This window comes from Desmodus rotundus, chromosome 5, assembly GCF_022682495.2.
Source record: "Desmodus rotundus isolate HL8 chromosome 5, HLdesRot8A.1, whole genome shotgun sequence".
NCBI classification, from domain to species: domain Eukaryota; kingdom Metazoa; phylum Chordata; class Mammalia; order Chiroptera; family Phyllostomidae; genus Desmodus; species Desmodus rotundus.
The window spans coordinates 107,287,541-107,308,411 of NC_071391.1; the positions used below are offsets into that span (position 1 = coordinate 107,287,541).

General features: G+C 40.0%; 1 protein-coding gene across 2 annotated transcripts in view; it reads right to left on the reverse strand.

The window, feature by feature from the left end:
- KCMF1 (potassium channel modulatory factor 1) overlaps positions 1 to 20,871 on the reverse strand; it is a 75,882-nt gene that overhangs the window by 28,202 nt on the left and 26,809 nt on the right. For both annotated transcript variants that reach the window (XM_053923681.2, XM_024558450.4), the window contains exons 2-3: positions 3,748 to 3,915; positions 368 to 507 (exon numbers count right to left, since the gene is read on the reverse strand). In XM_053923681.2, the coding sequence (XP_053779656.1) occupies positions 368 to 507; positions 3,748 to 3,915 (308 nt within the window). The remainder of the gene's footprint in view (positions 1 to 367; positions 508 to 3,747; positions 3,916 to 20,871) is intronic.

The window sequence follows — 20,871 nt, forward strand, 5'->3', positions numbered from 1 at the left end:
AAGTTCCTTTGAAGGTTCCTTTATAGAAAAAAAAGTTAAGCAGGTAGCAGGAATACTATAAAAAGAGCTGTGCTGCAGGCTGAGGTGTTTTTAATCTTTTCACGATGCATTTACGGAAAACTCTGAATTTGGTCAAAATTCTACACTCTCCTTTTCAGCAATAGTGCAAAAATGAATAGTGTGGGCAAATGAGGGGCATTATCTTGCACACATGCCGCCTCCTAAGACGTGTAAAATTGCCGTTAAAAGAAAATTCTAGTAATTATCATGCAGGCTTAGAAGACACATGATAGTGACCGAGCATTATTTACTGCTAGAAGTGATGTCCTTTGCCCCATCATTTCAGACACAAGGCTGCTTTACTTACCACTTCTGTTGATGTTTCTGCGTGTTCAGACGTAACATGTTCTTGAAGAGATGTCTCCGTGTAGCCCATTTTTCCACAATAGGGACAAGTAAAGGACTGTGGCTGCTCTACAGAGAAAGCTTCCCCACCATAGTACAAATCTGAAAAATAAAGTGGAATTGAACTGAGAAATAACTATTATTAGTTTTTTAAATGTATAAAGATGTAATCGTATGGCACAAAAGTTTTTTTTGAAAGCATGCCTGAAATCTCCACCAACAACCTCGCTGTCATTGAGTGCTTAGATACCTCCCTGTTTACATTTGCAACATCCTTATTCTCACAATGATCCCATGACAGCCCTCCAATTGCCTTCTCCATATAGTTATTACAGCCTTTAGAGAAAAACAACGCAAAAAGCTTCTTAATCCCTTCATTTAATGTCAAAAGATCTCTCATTTCACATCCGCTTCTAATTTTATTGTAATTTACATCTCGCTGTGTATACTGTGTCAATACCAATGTCAACACAAAGAAATCAGCAGGGTGCACCACACACAAGAACACAAGCGCTCGGAGAGAAAGAACGAACAACCGTGATCAATACGCCAACTCCCAGATGCAGTTTTGTCTGTAAATCATACACCATTCTTACAGCAGGGAGGGTCCCCAGCATTCGGTTCTTGTAGCGCTAGCTTGATTGAATACAGTGCTACGGCTGCAGCATTCACTGCTCAACTTGGTTAGTGAAGAGCCAACCAATTAGTGAGAGTCTGTGGGCCTAACTGTTTTGCTTCATTAGTACCTCTCAAGGAATAAATCTATTTTCCTCCATTAGTAGTAGACAAAAAATGTAATGGAAACTATTATATTTAGTAGGTTATGTTGCTTCAACAGAGAACTATCTCATTACTTAACATGAAAAAAATGCCTAAATTTAAGAGGGTATGATCATTTTTGTAAGAAGAGAAAAGGGAAGGAAGTGTTCACTACATGATTTGTTCACATTCATTTTTAGGGAGATTTAGACTATCTTAAAAATATGTGCCTGCTACATATATATTGTTCACAAGACTTGCCAGGTGCATTTGGGGTATGTGGGGGGGAACTTCCTCACCTGTTAAAGGGCATCTACAAAAAAGTCACAGATAACATCATACTGGTGAAAGACTGGATTCTTTCCCTCTAAGACCAGAAACAAGACAAGAATGTCCACTCTTGCCATTTCTATTCAGTGTTTTACTGCGGGATCTAACCAAAGTAATTAGGCAAGAAAATGAAATGAAAGCAATCAAGATGGAAAGAATGAAGTAAAACTACCTCTATTAGCAGATGCCATGACATACATACAGAAAATCCTAAGGAATCCACTAAAAAACTATTAGAAGGAATAAAAGAGATCAGTAAGGTCACAGGATACAAATCCCATATACAAAAACCAGTTGTTTTTCTACATACTTGCAGCAAACGATATGAAAATAAAAATTTAAACATTACACTTACAATAGCAAAAAGTAAAATACTTAGAAATATATTTAATGAAAGAAGTATAAAACTTATTCTCTGATAACTGTAAACATTGTTGGAAAAAATTTAGACGACCTAAATGAACAGAAAGACATCCCATGTTCATGGACTGACAGCCTTTTAATATTGCTACTCTCCAAACTGATCTACAGATTCAAAACAATCCCTATCAAAATCCCAATGGCTTCCTCACAGAAATTTGGCAAACTGACCCTAAAATTCACACAGCAACTCGGGGATCTAGAATACCCAGATAATCTTGTAAAAGAACGAGGCTGGAAGATTCACACTTCCCCATTTTGAAGCTTACTACAAAGCTACAGTTACCAAGACAGTGTGGTACTGGCATGAAGACAGACATATAAGTCAATGAAGTAGCTTGAGAGTCCAGAAATAAACACTTACATTTATGATTGACTTTTTTTTAATCATTATTGAGATTAACTTTGACATATGAAAATTGTATACATTAACAGTGTACAACTTGGTGTTTTAATATATGTATGCACTGTGGAAAGATCATCACATTCAAACTAATTAACATACCCACCACCTCTATATAAAGTTACCGTTGTGTGTGTGTGTGTGTGTGTTGATATAGAATATAATACTGCTAACTACGGTCACCATGCTGTACATTAGAACTTACTCATCTTGCATAACAAAACTCTGTACCCTCTGACCAACATGAGCCTATTTCCTCCTTCCCCTGGCCAACTAGTTTTCGACCAGAATGCCAAAACAATTCACTGGGTAAAGAACTGTCTTTTCAACAAGTGATGCAGGGACAACTGAATATCCACATGTAAAAGACTAAAGTTGAACCTCTACCTCATTCCTTATATAAAAATTAAATCAAAGTGATCAGAAATCTAAATGTAAAAGTTAAAAACATAAAACTCTTACAAGAAAAACTGTTTTAAATCTTTGTCGTCTTGAATGAGGCAATAGGTTTCCTAGATGTGATACCAAAAGCACACCATAAGAGAAAAAACAGATAAACTGGACATGATTAAAATTAAAACTTGTGTGCTTCAAAACACACCATCAAGAAAGTGAAAAGGCAACCCATGGAATGAGAGAAAACTTCTGCAAATCATCCATCTGATAAGGGATTTGTATACAGAATATACAATGAACTATTAAAACTCAGTAATAAGAGATATATTCCCCAATTTAAAACTTTGCAAAGGATCTGAATAAACATTTCTCCAAAGTACATAGATGTACAAATGGCTAATAAGCACAAGAAAAGATGGTCGACAACATCAGCCATCAGAGAAATGCAAATCAAAACCACATGAAATAGCACCACTTCACACCCACTAGGATGACTATAATGAAAAAGACAGATAACAACAAGTGCTGACTGTGTAAGAGATTGTATCAATGAAACATTTTCTTATGGTTGACAGCATCTTCTCATCAATTGTGGAAATAATCTGCTTCCTGATAACTAGAGCAAGACCACCTGTGTACTCGTAGCAAAAACAGTCCATTTAACTTCATGCCCCTTTCACTGAAGCACTCTTCCATTTCATATCTTATCAGTTATATAGATTTCATACACAGATTTACATATGAATGGCTTTCATAAATGAGTAAACTATGATTAGGAGAAAGAATTACTCAGAATTTATATAAGTAAGATTCATGTTATTTTTAATAAATTTGGAGCCTCACGCATACTAGCGGGGACATAGTATCAGAACATTCTGCCTTTACCTCTCTCTCTCTCTCTCTTCCTCTCTTCCTCTCTCTCTCTCTCTCTCTCTCTCTCTCTCTCTCTCTCTCTCTCACACACACACACACACACACACTCTCTCTCTCTCTCTCTCCAATGATAACGCACTAAAACTTCAGGAAATACGTACCAAAGTCTACCCTTGTTAATATACACTGCATTGGGTGGTCAGTTGTGTGCCTTGTTGTTGTCGCGCCACTTTCATAACAAGACGCACAAAGATCGTAATCGTAGCAAATTAAACACTTATATCTGCGACCTCGGAAATTTCCTTTTAAACATGCATCACAGCTGACACCTATAAAAAAAAAGAAATATTATTAATTAGCAGCTGTAAAAGGCTATTCTCCATTTCATGTTTACAAATTTTTAAGCTGCTCATTTAATCCCATATTTGCTTTCCAAAATGACTAGAAACAACATAGTAAAATGATATAGGAATATCCAACAATATGGTAATTTTGTTACCCTGATTTACACTTAATGAAAATACTTAAAATGTTTGATAAAATGTTAAAAAACCAAACTCAGACACACAACAGATGGGTGGTTACCAGAGGGAAAGGAGGTAGGAAGGGGCGAAATGGGTAAAAGACAAATACATGGTGACAGGTGGAAAGTAGGCTTTTAGTGGTGAGCATGCTACAGTGTATACAGACATCGAATTATAATGTTGCTCACCTAAAACTTCTATGTTATAAACCAATGTTACATCGACCGAAAAAAAATGCTTTGATGAGCTAGCAAGAGGGTAAAAACCAAGTGAAAGAGGAAATGGTAACTGGAATCACTAAAGCGGACAGGTGGGCATTTATTTGCCAAAGCAAGGAAAAATCTGAGCTTAGATTTTCATAACATTGTAAGACGAAAAACAGGAAGCAAAGACCAAGATCTGCTAAAGGTAGAGTGTCTAACAGGCAAGTCCTCATAGAGCCGAGACCCTAATTTATCAGGTCCTTGAATGATATGTCATTATAACACTCACAAGAAAAAATAAAATCGATCCCAGGCAGGGGCCACTGTGTGTGTGGAGTTGGCTGACACCTTCTGCTCATGTCTGCATGGGTTTTCTCCGAGTGCTCCAGTTCCCTCCCACATCCTAAAGATGTGCATGTGAGATGAACTGGTGTGTCTACGCTGTCCCAGTCTGAGTTGAGTGGGGGTGTGAGTGGCTCTGCAATGGAAAGGGGTTCTGTCTAGGTTTGGCTCCCACCTTGCATCCTGAGGTGCTGGGAGGGACCCCAACCACCACCAACCTGAACTGAAATCAGTAGGTTGGAAAAGATGATCATACTACTTGTTTTAATTAATCTTTCTTAAATGTCTGTACAGCTCATGTTTATCTCAATGTTTAGTATTAGAAGTACTTTGGGTCTTTATTTAGACCCAAATGAAATTTGGTGATGTCTTTGTGATAAAAAAAATAAGCCATAGCTTAACTCTTGTTTTTATCAATTAGCCTATGATAAAACGGACTTTGCTGCAGCTTCCCAGAACCTATCAATGACATGAAGTGAGTACTTAATACAGACCCTCATGAGCATGAGTGAGCCAGAAATTCTCCCGACAGGATTACGGAGCTTGCCCTAGTAAAACTGCTCCTCGCCCACAGCACACAGGAACAACACAAACCCCTGGAAAGTCGTCATCACAAACCAGGCGAGCCATCTTACACGTGCAGCACCCACACTCAGGCTACCAAATGGTTCTCGAGTCAAGAATTTAGTTTACACACAAAAAACAATACTAGTAAAAAGAAGTAGCAGAAACAGAGACCAGAATCAGTCTGCAAAGAGTTTATATCAGAATTGTGTGTCAAATAATACTTAATAGGTTAAAAAAAGAAGTGTGAAAAGAGGCAACCAACACATTGGAAAATGACCTCTCAAAACATATAAATATTCAAAAATAACATTAAAACTTAAAACTCAATGGGCAGATTTTTTTATTCCAAAAGCCTTTTGTATTCACATGTGATATGCTTGTTTATGTTGAAAACCCAAATAAAGCTAAATTATTAGGCTAAGTATTTTAAGCAAGGTTGCTAAATATAAAAACCAATTTAAAGAAATATTGTGTTTCTTCACTCCAAAAAAAGTATCATTAAAAAATACACCATTTATGATTCCACTTATATGAGGCATTTAGATTTGTCAAGTTCATGTTAAAAAAGAGGAAGAATCAGAAGAACAGAAACAACCAGGGATGGCTGGAAGGGAAACCTGTTCCAGGGGCCACAGGGTTCCAGTTTGGGGCGGTGGGAAATTCTGGAAACGGAGAGTGGTGACGGTCACACAACAATGTGAAGGGACTTAATGTCACTGAAATGTACACGCAGCCCTGACTGGTGTGGCTGGGTTGGCTGGGCACTGTCTCGAGTACCGAAAGGTCACTGGTTCAGGGCACATGCTTAGGTTATGGGCTCGGTCCCCAGTGAAGGCGCAAACAAGAGGCAACCATTTGCAACAGTATTGTTAAAAAGTGCCTATGAATAAATCTAACAAAAAGTTTTGACTGGATGGGGAGGAGTTATAAAAATTTTAGGAAAGCAAATTAGTTCACAACCTAGAAGCTTCAACTAATAAAATGTCAATTCTCCCCAAATTGATCTGAGGATTCAACACAATTCTAATCAAAATTACAAAATAATTTTTTGTGAAATGTGAAAAGCTGACTCAAATTTTTGGGCAAGTTGCAAAGGGCCAAGAATAGCCAGGATATTCCTGAAGAAAAACAAGATGGAGGAATTTGCTCAACGTGTCAAGAGCTATTATAAATCTACAGTAATTAAGATAGAATGGTATAGACGTGGAGACAAACTGACCTGTGGAATAGAATAGAATGCCCAGAGACAGAAGCACACTGGTTGAAATCTGTTGTATGACAGCAAGGTCACTAGAGATCAGTGGGGAAAGAGGGAAAGAGGCAATAAACGGAGATAGGACAGGCGATTATTCGTATGTGGGGAAAACAAAATGGAATTTCTGCTACAGAATCCCCCACACAAAAATCAACTCCAGATAGTTTAAAAACCAATGCAAAAGGAAAAAAAATCTCTGGAAGACAATATAGAGGAATATTTTTATGAGCTCAGAGTAGAAAACAATTTCTTAAAACACACACATAACACACAAACAGTCCAAACCAATTCAACCACATTAGTATTAAGTGTGTTCAAAAAAGTATTAGTGTTCTTAAATATTGTGAAGTGAAGTAGTATTGAGTGTTTTAGGTTGGTGGGGACACAGCAATGAACAAAACAAACGAAGCTGTGTCCCCATGAAGCTAATAGTTCAGTGGGTGAAAACAGGCATAAAAACTAAGTTATAAAGCAATTTACAAGTGTTATGGAGAAAACTAAAGCAGAAAAGGATACACTGTGGAAAAAGAAAGCTTCACTGAAAAAGTATGAGCAAAAAGATAGGGCACTTCAAAATTTGCTTATTCAAAATAGCTTCCAAGCATTGACAACATTTGAAGCATAACACTGAAAATATTAAAAAGGGATGAATATCTACTTAGATTCACAAATAAAATTTTACTGTAACTGGTACAATAACTTTGCCAAGCAAATGTAGTGTGAACTGTTCTTATAAAGGTGCCAGAAAGGCAAACCCAGCTTTGAACACTAACTCTTTGGTGTGTCCCATCTGGTATTACTCTGCAGGCCTTTTTATTGTGTGATAGAAATGCCTACTGGCAACTATAAATGAACAAAGCTTAAGGTGACTGTGGATGGTGATACTGCCAAACACCATGCTTTTCAACGGGAAGATGCCGATGGTGCCTATCTCTGCTGTCCTAAGGGGTGAATGCAGGGGGGTCGTGCCGGGCTTCCCCTACAACTCAACTGGAAATTGTTGTTTTTTTTTAATTAACTATTTTTGATGGAATTGTTTCTCAAATGTATGTTTTCTAACTTCTTAAACACTGGAAGATATTTAACACTTTTTGTGCCTCAAGGTCATTATTTCAAACACAAATATCTATTTCAGCCACACCATTAAACACAAGTAAGTTTTCAGCAGGATTTCTTATAACGTAAGGGTCACTTTATAATAATCTATGGTGACCAGGATGCTACAGAGGATTTGTTTTTGTGATTAATGTATTGTAAATAAGAAATTAGCCGTGGATGGTGTGGTTCAGTGGACTGAGTACTGGCCTGCAAACCAAAGGTTCACTGGTTCGATTCCCAGTCAGGGCACATGCCTGGGTTGCAGGCCAGGTCCCCAATAGGGGGTGAGTGAGAGGCAACCAAACACTGGTGTTTTTCTCCCTCTCTTTCTCTCTCCCTCCCCCTCTCTCTAAAAATAAATAAATAAAATCTTTAAAAAAATAAGAAATCAGGGAAATAAAAATATTTTATAAGTTTTCCATATGGCCCGCTACCCATTCTCATTGTAATAGCTCTGCCCTTTAATACCTGTAATCTGTCGTCATAAGTCGTCAAACCTCTCATTTGAAAGTGGCTGTAAGTCTAAGTGAAGGCATTTCATTTAGATGCGTGCATAGGCCTCACCAGTTTCTCAACAGCAACCCACTTCCCTCGCCCCCACTTAGAATTATTAAATCTCATTTAGCTTTGAAAAGAACCCAGATTTCCCACTCAAAAAAACGGAGTCACTTCTAAGTATACTGGTCAGAATTCATTTTAAAAGACAGACTAACAAAATTTCCTTCCTAGGTCACCTACAGCCCCTATTAGAGAAAATAGGTTAGCTTGCTGCTGCACCACCCCTCGCTTCATAACAATGGTTCTATCTGATACCAAGAGGCTCTCAGGAAAATCCTAAACAGAACACAGAAGCGGCGTATGAAAAACTGTAATCGAGCTTTAGCCGTACTATGTCATAAACTCAGACAATCACTAGTTTGTAAAATCGTAACTACCATTAGCTAACATCAGAAAGTTATGGTAGAATATTTGTGATTCCCTATCTGATGAAGTTCACCCAACAACATAAACAAAATGCGAGGAAATATAGTTTAACTTCAGTTTTGACACCGGCACAGATAAAACTTAGGTGGAAAGGATGTGTGTATCTGACAACGCCTACCTATAAAAGGTGTATCTGAACATTCATATTCTCAACATTTACCATTGTATTTTACAGTTCTGAAAAATAAATACATGAACACTACAAACTAAAATCAAAGGAAAGAATGCCCTCTAGTGGGAACAAGTTTAAAAAGCCACTGGAAAAAATATGTAAAATCTTTTTTCTTTCTTAGTTTTCTAAAATGAAACAAGAATTTATTTATATCTTTAAAAAGAAAAGAAGAACCCAACGGATACTGTAGCTTTTTCTTTTGATTTGCATGAATTTTTAGGTAGGGAAGAGAGTGGTGGGAAGGGAAGGCCAATAAAGGGCAAATTATCTGTCAAGAAACAGTAAAAAAGAACACAACAGGAAGTCAACCCCACAGGGAATTTGGAGGTCTGGGATTATATGGTTTTTGACACTGCCAATTTATTCTGACATCTAGATGCCATGTAATTTGGGAAGAAGGCCCTGTTTTGTGAAATATCTAATTATTCTCTCTTCACAGGCTATGCATCTGTAGTAAGTGTGACTTTATAAAATAGAGTATGTGTGTGTATACTACATACTATACAGTAATTTTAACGTTGAAAACTGCAGAGAATTATGCCACTAACTTTACAGTGATAAAGGACAATTACACCAAAAAGAAGCTCCTTCATTTAGGTGGTTGAAAAACCACCCAGTTCTTTGAAAAGGGTCTTAGATGAACAAAGAAGCAATTAAAGAAATGAACCATTGCGTATTATAACTCGGCGAAAAGCAAAAGTAGCCAGAAACAAATGGTGGTCAAAAGGTATTTTAAGAAGTAAAATTGTTGGAGGAAGGATTCTAAGGCAAATTTTATAGTATTTCACAAAATGGGAACCTGGATCAAGAGCTGTACAAAATACAATCATGCCCTGTAAAGGTAAAGTAACTCCAGAAGCCTTTTCTTTTGTTAAAGAATTAAGAGTGTACACACACACACACACACACACACACACACACACGGCCTGTCCAGGAGGTATCCAGCCATAGAATATGAAAAATAGAGACATTTACTGAAGATACAAGAAACATTGTACTTAGGACAATGATGCCTCAGTCCCCTTCAAAGTAAGCACCTTGGGATCTCACAATTCTCTCAGCTGCCCCGTTGTATTTTCCTGAATCTCACTGACAGTTTGAAATCTCTTCCCTTTCAAAGGTGATTTTAATTTTGGGAAAAGCCAGAAGTCACAGGGCACCAAATCTGGGCTATGGGGGGCTGAGTCACCTGGGTGATTTGATGTTCCATAAAAAAACTCTGCACAAGACGTTATGCATGAGCAGGCGCACTGCCGTGAAGAAGCTGTCCATCACTGGATGCCCACAGCTTTGGCCTCCTGAATCATTCAAACAGTTTCCAGGGAGGAATGTTCAAGCTTAACGCAAAACCTAATGCAGATTTGTCGCTCTACTCTCTAAGTCATTTTGAATGCGGTACACATGCTCCCTGAAGGGCGAATACCACCTCCACTGACTACAACAGTGAAACTGTCATTGTTCACACATGCGCATATTCCAGTCCACTCTCCTCGGCTGCCAGGTTACATCAATGCCATGTAAACTGTTCTTGTTATATTAACAATGGCTGGAATTTTTCTGGACAAACCTCCTACACTAGATATACAAGTAACTCTATACATGTTTATTTAAAAAATTCTAAGCCATATGGTTAAATGAGAGACTCAAGAAAAGAGAAAATCAAATTGGACAGAGACCCATACAAACATACTATTCAAGAAAAGACCTTTAGTCAAAGAAATTCAGGGGCAGAGAAAGAAAAATGAGAGAAAGGATATGCAACAGTTGGGGGAAAACATGGAAACACAGGTGTAGTATGTATGTTCTTTATACTTAGTAGTAGATAGACTTGCCTCAAAGTCTTATACATTTATCTGGCAACTTAAAACAATTTTTTCTGTATCGGAGCTCAAATATTTTTACTCTTACTTTATGGTTTTCGGGTGGAATTCTACAAGTTCTGTAATGTGACAGGAAGGAGCACCCACCTACCCTTTCATTTCTCACTAAGTGTCTCTGCCTACCACGTGACAGGACACAGGAGTGAACAGAACTGTTACCGGGCAAACAGCAACGAATGAAAATCTTTGTTACACAGAGCTAACACTCTAGATGTAGTAGTAGCAACTGCCATTGTTATTTATTGTGTGCCCAACAATTCACATGCATTTATCAATCTTTGCAACAAAGTCCTGAGATAGTTGGAAAGTACGGTAAAACTTTTCCTGACTATGGATGATTCAAAGCCAGTTCAAGTCTGCTCAACAAAGTGGACAGAAAGGCAAGGTTAGACATTACATTCAGGAGTTCCTTATGCATTTTGTCAAAGAAGAAAATTTAATTAGTTTCTAGAAGTTTTCAGTGTAAAGGAAGTTGGTCCATTTTAGAACTTATGGGTTACTTGGTTTCAAAGAAATGGTCTACACTCTTATTTTGTAGAAATGTGTCTCCTACCTGGCAACAGAAACTTGTCTTAATCACGACGGAATTGCTCATTAGTGAGCTTAGGATTAGCCTTTCAGAACCTCTTATCTGGAAATAGAGATGCTTCTATATACCCCAATCTACTATTATACTAAGCCATGATTAGAGCTGATTTCTTACTAACACATAAAATAAAGGAGGAAGAGGTGTGTAAGGAGTGCCAGGGACAAAGTAGGAATTCAATGAATATCTGTTGAATGAATGAAGCGAATGAAATGAGAAGGGGAAAGGGATTAAGGTGAGTCTGTAATAGACTTCTCAGTGTAAGAAGGACTGAATACTGAAAGTTGGTGTGGGATGGGGGAAGGGAATGACAACAGGTATTTGTTTCCTATAGGATAAAAGAAAATTAAATCCTCCCCAAATGCTGCCCCAAATACCTCCAGGAATCAGCTGCAATTTGGCAACATCAGCTTAGGAGAGCTTAAGTTACCAGCTGTACCAAACGATGGGGCTGTTGATGGGAAACAGATTTGTCTGCCCCAGTTTTAACAATTTTATATGTGAAAAGACAAAAATAAAACACCAATATTTTCATGCATCTGCACAATTCAGTTCAGTTGTTTTAAACAATGCACACTTCCCTGGCTGGTGTAGCTCAGTGGATTGAGCACAGACTGTGAACCAGGGGGTCGCCAGTTCGATTCCCAGTCAGGGCTCATGCGTGGGTTGAAGGCCAGGTCCCCAGTGTGGGCCACATAACAGGCAACCACACATTGATGTTTCTCTCCCTCTTTCTCCCTCCCTTCCCTTCTCTCTAAAAATAAATAAAAGAAAAAAAAAAGGAAAAAAAGATATTTATAAACAATGCACGCTGCACAGCAACTACTGCTCAGTTCCCCCAGAGTCAACTGCCCTTAGTAAAGCTAGTAATTTTTATGAAACTATCCAGTGATTACATAAGCATTTTTGCAGAGACTTGCAGAAGAGATTACTATTAAAAAATACATTAAATTTCGGGGATAACCAAGATGGCAGCGTAGGTAGACACACTGTGCCTCCTTGCACAACCAGAACTGACAGAAAATCCAATGGCAAGGAAGTCCGACACCAAGTAGATAAAAAAGAAACATACATCCAGACCGGTAGGAGGGGCGGAGACGGGCACCCGGGCAGAGAGGACTCTCATGGCTGTGGCAGGACCGAGACTGGCGGAGTGTGGGACAAACGGGGCAGGCAGTCTGACCACTAGCAGACCCTGCGGCCCCACATTGGCACAGATAAACCGAGAGGGCCAGACTCAGAGTGGTGGAGAACGGGGCAGGCAGAGCAGCCAGTAGCACCCCGCGGCCCCACACTCGCGCACAGATAAACCGGGATGAACGGAGGGGAGCAAAGCAGACCACTCAACCCAGGGCTCCATCACCGGGAAATAAAGCCTCCAACCTCTGATTGAAAGCGCCCGTGGGGGTTGGGGCGGCAGCAGAAGAGACTCCCAGCCTCATGGGAGAGGTCACTGGAGAGACTCACAGGGGCCTAGAGCGTGCACAAGCCCACCCATTCGGGAACCAGCACCACAGGGGCCCAGTTTGATTGTGGGTAGCAGAGTGAAAGATTGGAGTCCAGTGGAGAGTGGAGCGGGCCCATTACTCCCTCTCAGCCCCTCCCCCACGTACAGCGTCACAGCACAGCGACAGGTGTTACCCCACCCTGGGGAACACCTGAGGCTCCGCCCCTTTAAGTAACAGACGCACCAAGACACACACACACACACACACACACACACACACACACACAAAAGGCCCAAATGACAGAACACTTCAAAGCTCCAGAAAAAATACAACTAAGCAAGGAAGAGATAGCCAACCTATTGGATGCACAGTTCAACACACTGGTTATTAACAAGCTCACAGAATTGGTTGAATTTGGTCGAAAACTAGATGAAAAAATGAAGACTATGCTAAGAGAAACAAAGGAAAATGTACATGGAACCAATAGTGATGCGAAGGAAACTGGGACTCAAATCAATGGTATGGACCAGAAGGAAGAAAGAAACAGCCAACCAGAAAAGAATGAAAAAACAAGAATTTGGAAAAATGAGGAGAGGCTTAGGAACCTCCAGGACATCTTGAAATGTTCCAACATCCGAATTATAGGGGTGCCGGAAGGAGAAGAGGAAGAACAAAAAATTGAAAACTTATTTGAACAAATAATGAAGGAGAACTTCCCTAATCTGGCAAAGGAAATAGACTTCCAGGAAGTCCAGGAAGCTCAGAGAGTCCCAAAGAAGCTGGACCCAAGGAGGAACACACCAAGGCACATCATAATTACATTACCTAAGATGAAACAGAAGGAGAGAATCTTAGAAGCAGCAAGAGAAAAGGAGACACTTACCTACAAAGGACTTCCCATAAGAATGTCAGCTGATTTCTCAAAAGAGACCTTACAGGCAAGAAGGGGCTGGCAAGAAGTATTCCAAGTCATGAAAGGCAAGGGCCTACATCCAAGATTATTGTATCCAGCAAAGCTATCATTTAGAATGAAAAGGCAGATAAAGTGCTTCTCAGATACGGTAAAGTTAAAGGAGCTCATCACCACCAAGCCATTATTATATGAAATGTTAAAGGGACTTATCTAAGAAAAAGAAGATAAAAAATAGGAAACTTACAGCTATTAACAACCACACCTAAAACAAAAACAAAGACAAACTAAGCAAACAACTAGAACAGAAACAGAACCACAGAAATGGAGATCACATGGAGGGTTATCAATAGGGGAATGGGAGGGGGAGAGAGGGGGTAAAGGTACAGAGAATAAACAGCATAAATGATAGGTGGAAAATAGACAGGGGGAGGATAAGAATAGTATAGGAAATGTAGAAGCCAAAGAACTTATAAGTATGACCCATGGACATGAACTATAGGGGGGGAATGTGGGAGGGAGGGGGTGGGCAGGATGGAGTTGAGTGAAGGGGGGGAAATGGGACAACTGTAATAGCATAATCAATAAATGTATCAAAAGAAAGAAACACAAGTGAATTAAACTTTTTTATAAAGCAAAAAACAAACAAAAAACCCATTAAATTTCAAACCTGTAGGGGTTGGCCTGAAAAATTAAAACACTTAAAAAGGGACATCCATGACACAGGGCAACCTCCCTCAGATCTTGCTACCCAGCAGCGTTCCCTCAACAATCAGTGTTGAACTGACCTTGACACACCAGGCACCTGCTGAGGACTTGGTCACTGAACTGTTCCTCTTTTCAGATGTAGCAACTAAGGCACACAGCCATTCAAATTACCTACTGATACATGTATTCTGACAACAGTAAATGTATTTTTTTCAGAAGTGGATGTCTTTAAAACTTGTTTACTATGGCATATGTATTTAATATCACGTTTATTGTTTTTCCTTCGACTCTTTAATTTCTAAGAGACCCTAATTTTACTGTTCACATAAGTTTTTAAAATGAAATCCTGAGGTTTGAATTTTGAGGCAGGTGCTTATTGATATTTATTTCCAGAGGCTGAGAATCAAACACAGCTCTACCGAAAGTCACTATTTTCTAAGTTCTTACTCTAGAATAGCACTTTCTCAGCTTCTTGAAAATCCATGCCCTGCATTGGCAAATGTTTAAATACATTACCACTCCTGTGTTTAAAATTTCAATAAGCCAGAAACATCTGGCCTCACAGCACATCAACAATCAATATGTGACTCAAATATATAATTTATTTTTAAACTTTCGGTCTTTTCAAACATATGCGGATACTCGGCATGCATACATCTTCAGACATGGGACTCGATAACCTATGACACGTGACATGATCACATAACAAAATACTGCAACACTGCTCCAATGGACTACTAGAGTAACCACAGCAACACGTGTAAGTCCCCACAAAAACAAGTTTTAAAAGGATACACACTATATGAAAATATGTAAATTTTAAAATACGCGACACATTACAATTGTTCTCAGACACACATATGTGGAAAGCACATTAAAACATGGATTTCTTCTAGTTGATACACACCAACTGGAAGAAGTGACCTCTGGGAGGTAGGCAGAAAGGGAAAGGAATAGAATTGTATCAAGAAAAGGGTATAAAGTGGAATTTGCCTATTATCCACAAAGCCTTATTTCTTTCCACATGTTTAAAATGTTTCACTGAAGAAAAGAAAAATACCCAACATGGACAAACTCCCCATCCCATCTCACCCTCTAAAGTAACTTGTAGCATGGAAGATGACTTTTGGAGATAGGATGGGTGGTTTTATGTCGAGGTATAAGGGGTAAAATAGTTGACCTAGTGAAACTATGAAATCAACAAAAAATTTTGAGCAACTACAGTACTCATTTAGTGATTGAAGTTTAAAAGGGAAAAAAGGGTAGGTACATAAGCAATTAAAAAACAGTATGAAGAGCGAGGGACAGAACTATGGAAACACATCTGACATGTAACAACAATACCAGATGGCCTGGTCTGGTTAACCGGGAGGGTACAAGACTGCCACAATTGCCTCGCCCTGACACGACTCTTCATCACACTACTCTTCATCACACCAAGCAGTCCCTGAGGTACTTTCTCTTCAAACCATGAAATACAACTTCAGGCCCCTCTGTTCCATGTTCCCCAGACATAAGGCAGTTACTCTTAACTCCACTCTCAGAAATGCACTATATAGTTTAAGACAATAATTAAATTGCTTCTTCCTCTTTTCTAGACTAATGAATAAAATTTAACAGGTCCTCAAAAATCCAATCTTCGACTGTTACATTATTTTAATGTCTGTTCCAGTTCCTTCAATTATTTTAAACTAAAGAGACCTACGGCAGACATAAAACTCTGGAGAGGACCACGAAGAATGCACACAACGTACAGTGAGTGCTCTAGCACTGGAAGAGAACCGGTAGTTTATGTCTGCTTTAGGAAGCACACTAGCCTAACCTTAAATGTTAGGTTCGGGGTACTAATGACACAGCAAGTTGAAAGGCATTGTAAATAGCTGGTTAGGTTAGCCTTTGGAAAATATCCTTTGATGACGACATGTCTTTCTCTCATTGAGAATGACAGACAGTATGGGACAGAAAGAAGGAAAGGACTAAGCATATGATAAAATGAGGAAAACTGGCAGTGCTTATGCAGTCTGAAGGAAATCTCTAGGAAATGAAGTTAAATGGTATTCAAATTTAAGTATCCAGAACTAATAAAACAAAAGACAAAACACTGGCTTTAATATAAGTACTATTCATTTTTCTTCTTCCCTCCACTTACGAACATTGCCAGCCATGACTGTACGCAGTCTGACTCTAGTCGGAGGGCACTACGCAGATATGCACACGGGCTGACAACACAACAACTACTCTGAAATATAACACTCAAAAGAGCAGTGCACCCACGTGAAGAGTTTGGCAGCATCTCCAACCTAGAAAAGTCAAGAGCAAGCTTTAAGACTATTTAAACAAATTTATCAGCAAAGATTTCAATTCTGTCTGACTGCAAATAGGTTGCTTAACAGGTCTTTGCTTTCCTCAACAATTAAAGAGAAAAAAAAATACAATAATCTGTATAGCAGAGACATAAACATTCATTTCTCCGCCCGTTCTTCACATTTCAATGACATCTGAGGTAAAGTAGGGCACTTCAAGCCTACCCTTCTAGCATATTCTTCTCTGCAAGTTGGTCTAGGAGGTAGCTCTCAGTCAAAGGCCATTTTGCACCCCCACTCCCACCCCTATGTATCTGGTAACTATGAAATCACTGGGGGCGGAGAGATACTGACATCAAGTGAGCAGAGGGCAGGGTTATTACTAAACATCCTACAGAGCACAGGACAACCATCTGGCCCAAAATGTCAATGGTGCTGAGGCTGGGAAACCACGGTCCAGGGTCTGTAAACTCAATTATTCACATTCCACTGGCAGATTCCACTGGCTTTTGGTTTCCATTCTGTCAATGGGATGACCTAAAGTGAGAGAGAAAGCATCCTGCTACCATCAAGGGGCTCCAGCACCAGCCTCTCCTGCATCCCACTCAAAGGCCAAGTACCAACTATATGGAGATAGACCCAGGCTCAGGGTGGCACACAACTCTGAACTCCCAAATCCTAGTAACCCCTACTTTTCCCCTTTGCAATGATGAAATATATGTCTATACTGTCCGATGAATAGTCACTACTCATTAAAACGCCTTGCCAGCTGAGAGGGCGTAGAAGCAGTGATGGTCCAGTAGCAATGAGCCCACCAAACACCCAGATCTTGGTTCCCAACAGTATCCTCTACTAAGAGGAACATGAGCTCCTTGGAGAAATGGATGATTCTAGGGGTTGGGATAGGGCAAGTACATGAGCCTGTAATACCCAGTTCTAAAATCAATGATCCAGATAGAACAATGGGTATGTGTCAAAAGAACACAAAAGAAACCTTGGAGGAGTTTCCACTGGCCAAATCTGTGACAATTTGAGCATCAAAATAAATAATAAAAAGTAATAGGGTAGAACTCATTGAACAATATAGGAATCCACGTGTCCATACTGATATAAATGAATAAACACACACACCAAGGAGAAGGAAACAGGAAGTTTCTCCTCGTGGTAGCTGTATTGACTAGAGTTGACACTCCAACTCCTACTCCACTAGGACTTCCACTGCACTGCCCACTATGGTGGCCACCAGCCATGTGTGACTATTTAATTGTAACTCAGTTCCACATTAACCACATTTCAAGTGCTCACATGAGCTAGTTGCTGTATTGGACAGCAGTGCACTAAACAATGGCAGTTGAGACTGAGCCATAATTTTGTTAAGGTCTAAACAGCTAATTTTGAATTTTAAGAGTTTCTTTCCTGAAACTCTTAAAATTTAGTTATTTGTGAAACTCCAGAAGGAATATATCTGCCAAGAAGGACTTCTCATGGTTAACTGGGCACAAATCCATAACCAGAGGTCAACAGCCATCGCTGACATAGGCCTCTCATGCACACTGCCTTTCAGGGAAATACTGCAGACTAAGCCTTTTCAACCTCCTGCCCTGTGCTCCTTCCCTCTGAGTCAACCCTTCTTCATAAAGGAATTCCTGGTTGAGACCTTCTGGTCCAACTGGTCCAATTGGTCCAACTGGAACTGCACAGCTATATCCTCATTTACATCATACTGACCAATCAGAGCAACTACCTCAGAGCAAAACCCCTTCAATCTGGATAGAGCTATTTGAACCAATCAGACCAGGCAAATTTAGAATCCTCATGTGCATAAAATCAGGAACCATCGTGGACTCTTTCTCTATAAAACTGCACCTCAGTGGAGCACACTTCTGGTTTCCGCCATAGGCTACGTTTCTCTGGTCTGCAAACTGTTCTCCTGAATCAAGTTTCTCCTCTTTCTGCACCCCAGATTAAGGACTTTTGTTGACTGGTGGCAGCAAACTTTTGTTGACATACTGGAATTAAAAAAAAAAAAAAGACAATTTCGTAAGGATAGGAAGAATAAGAATAAACAATAGCAACAAGATTTTGGAAGCTGGAAAGCAAATGATTGAGTGGTAAAAGTTGGAGATTGGAGAAAATGGAGTACAGGTAAAGGGGAAAGCTAAGGAACAACCTAATTTACAATGCAGACTCAACAAAATGTTCAGGATCAGCAGCATCAGGCACCACTGGAATGAGGGTTAGGGTGAAGAATTGTTTAAGGATGAAAGATGTAAAAGCTCTATGAGAAACAGTTAAATTTCTAAGTTGCTTCTCTGACATTATATTCCACTTTGAGTGCAAAGGGGAAGTTTACTTATTAGAAGGTGGAACATATGGTCACTGATTTAGGGAACTCAAGTCCCTGGTGACAATAAAATGCATACACACTTCACGCAAAAAAGAGGAGTTGGAGTTAAGTAACTAAATTATCTCCAGGAGGAGGAGAAGGAAGAGGAGGAGGAGGAAAACGAGAACAGAACATAAAGAAAACTGGAACACCAATCTAGAAGTTTCAATATACTGAAAGTGAGAAAATGGAGGGGTGGGGGTGGGATGGGAAATAATCCACAGAACAATTCAAGAAAAGTTCCCAGAAGAGGTTGAGTTGCCAGACTGAAAGGGCACAAAGAGTACCCAACACAACGGATAAAAGGAAACACAGCAATCCCATTTCAGAAGAGTGGGCATAAAGGAGATTCTACTAGCTTCCACGAGGGTAGGGGAAAGGGAGGAGTAGACGTCACACACAGTGATCAAGAGACTGATGTTTTCGACTCAACGCTGGACATGAGTGCTAATATCATCAAAATTCCGAGGGAAAGAATTTCCAAATTAAAATTCTACACTTTGGAAAGTTACCATTCAAGCATGCGGGTAATATAACATTTCAGACCTGTTAAGTTCTTTTAAAAAGTTATTTCCTATGCACCCTTTCTCCAAAAACTACGTAAGTATATATGTAGTACCAGAGGAGTGACAGGAGGAAAAACCGAAGACGGAATCTAGGAAACAGGGCACCCAATACCAGAGAGAAGCAACGAAAACCACCAGGGAGACGACGAAGTGCGAACCCCCAGGAAGACAGCCATGGCGTACTGCGACACACTGCAGCCGGGGCACTCAAGGGCCACATACGCTGAGGGGTCGTCATCCGGATCCTGAGGCCACAGTACTGTTTGTTTTACACTGTCTACTTTAGCGTAACACCATTCAGAAAAGTACACAAATCACACACACACAGCTTGTGTGACTAACACCCACATCAAGGACGCAATGGAACAGTACTAGAATCCAGTTTCCCTTGTGCCCTTGCAGTAACCACCCCAGGTTTACTACCTGGACTTCCAACCTCCTAGATTGATTTTCCATTTTGTTTACACTTACACACACACACACACACACACACACACACACAGCACCTGCAGTGCTTTCGGTCATCTGTACACATTTGAGCTGCCTGATGAGCACACTCCCAGCTGAGGTCAAATAAGTCACCACTCCGTCTTGTTTCTGCTCTCTTACTGCAAACAAGTGTCCTTTTCATGGACTATTTAGTGACGTGGTGGGTTTTTTTTTGTTTCGTTTTGTTTTATACCTTCTTTTGTACTGCGTGTAGGTGACTTCACTGTTGAAAATGGCCCCTAAATGTAGTGCTGAGGTGCTGTTGCTGTCCAGTGTTCCCAAGCATGAGGCTGTGATGTGTCTTCCAGGTAAAATGTGTTAGGTAAGCTTTGTTCAAGCACGAGATACAGTGCTCTTGGCTGTGAGTTCTATGTTCATAAATCACCAACATAGATTTAAAAAGGTGTCTTTCAACAGAAACACATGAAACAAGGTTATGTACTGAGCTGTTGATGAAAATGTGACCAGATGTTTGCAGGAACCTAACCCTAAATTTCCCCTATAAGCAATGTTTCAGTATTTGCTAATTCAGTGTTTGTGGTAACTTTATGGGGCACAACTACCAAAATTAACAAAAATCAACATGCACACACACAAAATCATAGGGTAGTATATACTTTTTCTTTTTGACTTGAGGACAGAATGATGCCCAGGGGGTCTGCTGGGCTCAGCCGCTTGTCTGGACGTGGCTGGTGAAGCTCCCATTCTCCCCCCAGCAGAGGTTCAGCTGAGTGCTCTCTCCCAGTGCTCTCTCTGACCTGCTCCTGGGGGTGGGTTCGGCCACAGTCAGAGCAGCCGACCTCCAACCACGTCTCTGCTGGGAATCCACCCGGGGCCCTGCGACAGCCCCATCAAAGCCCCCTC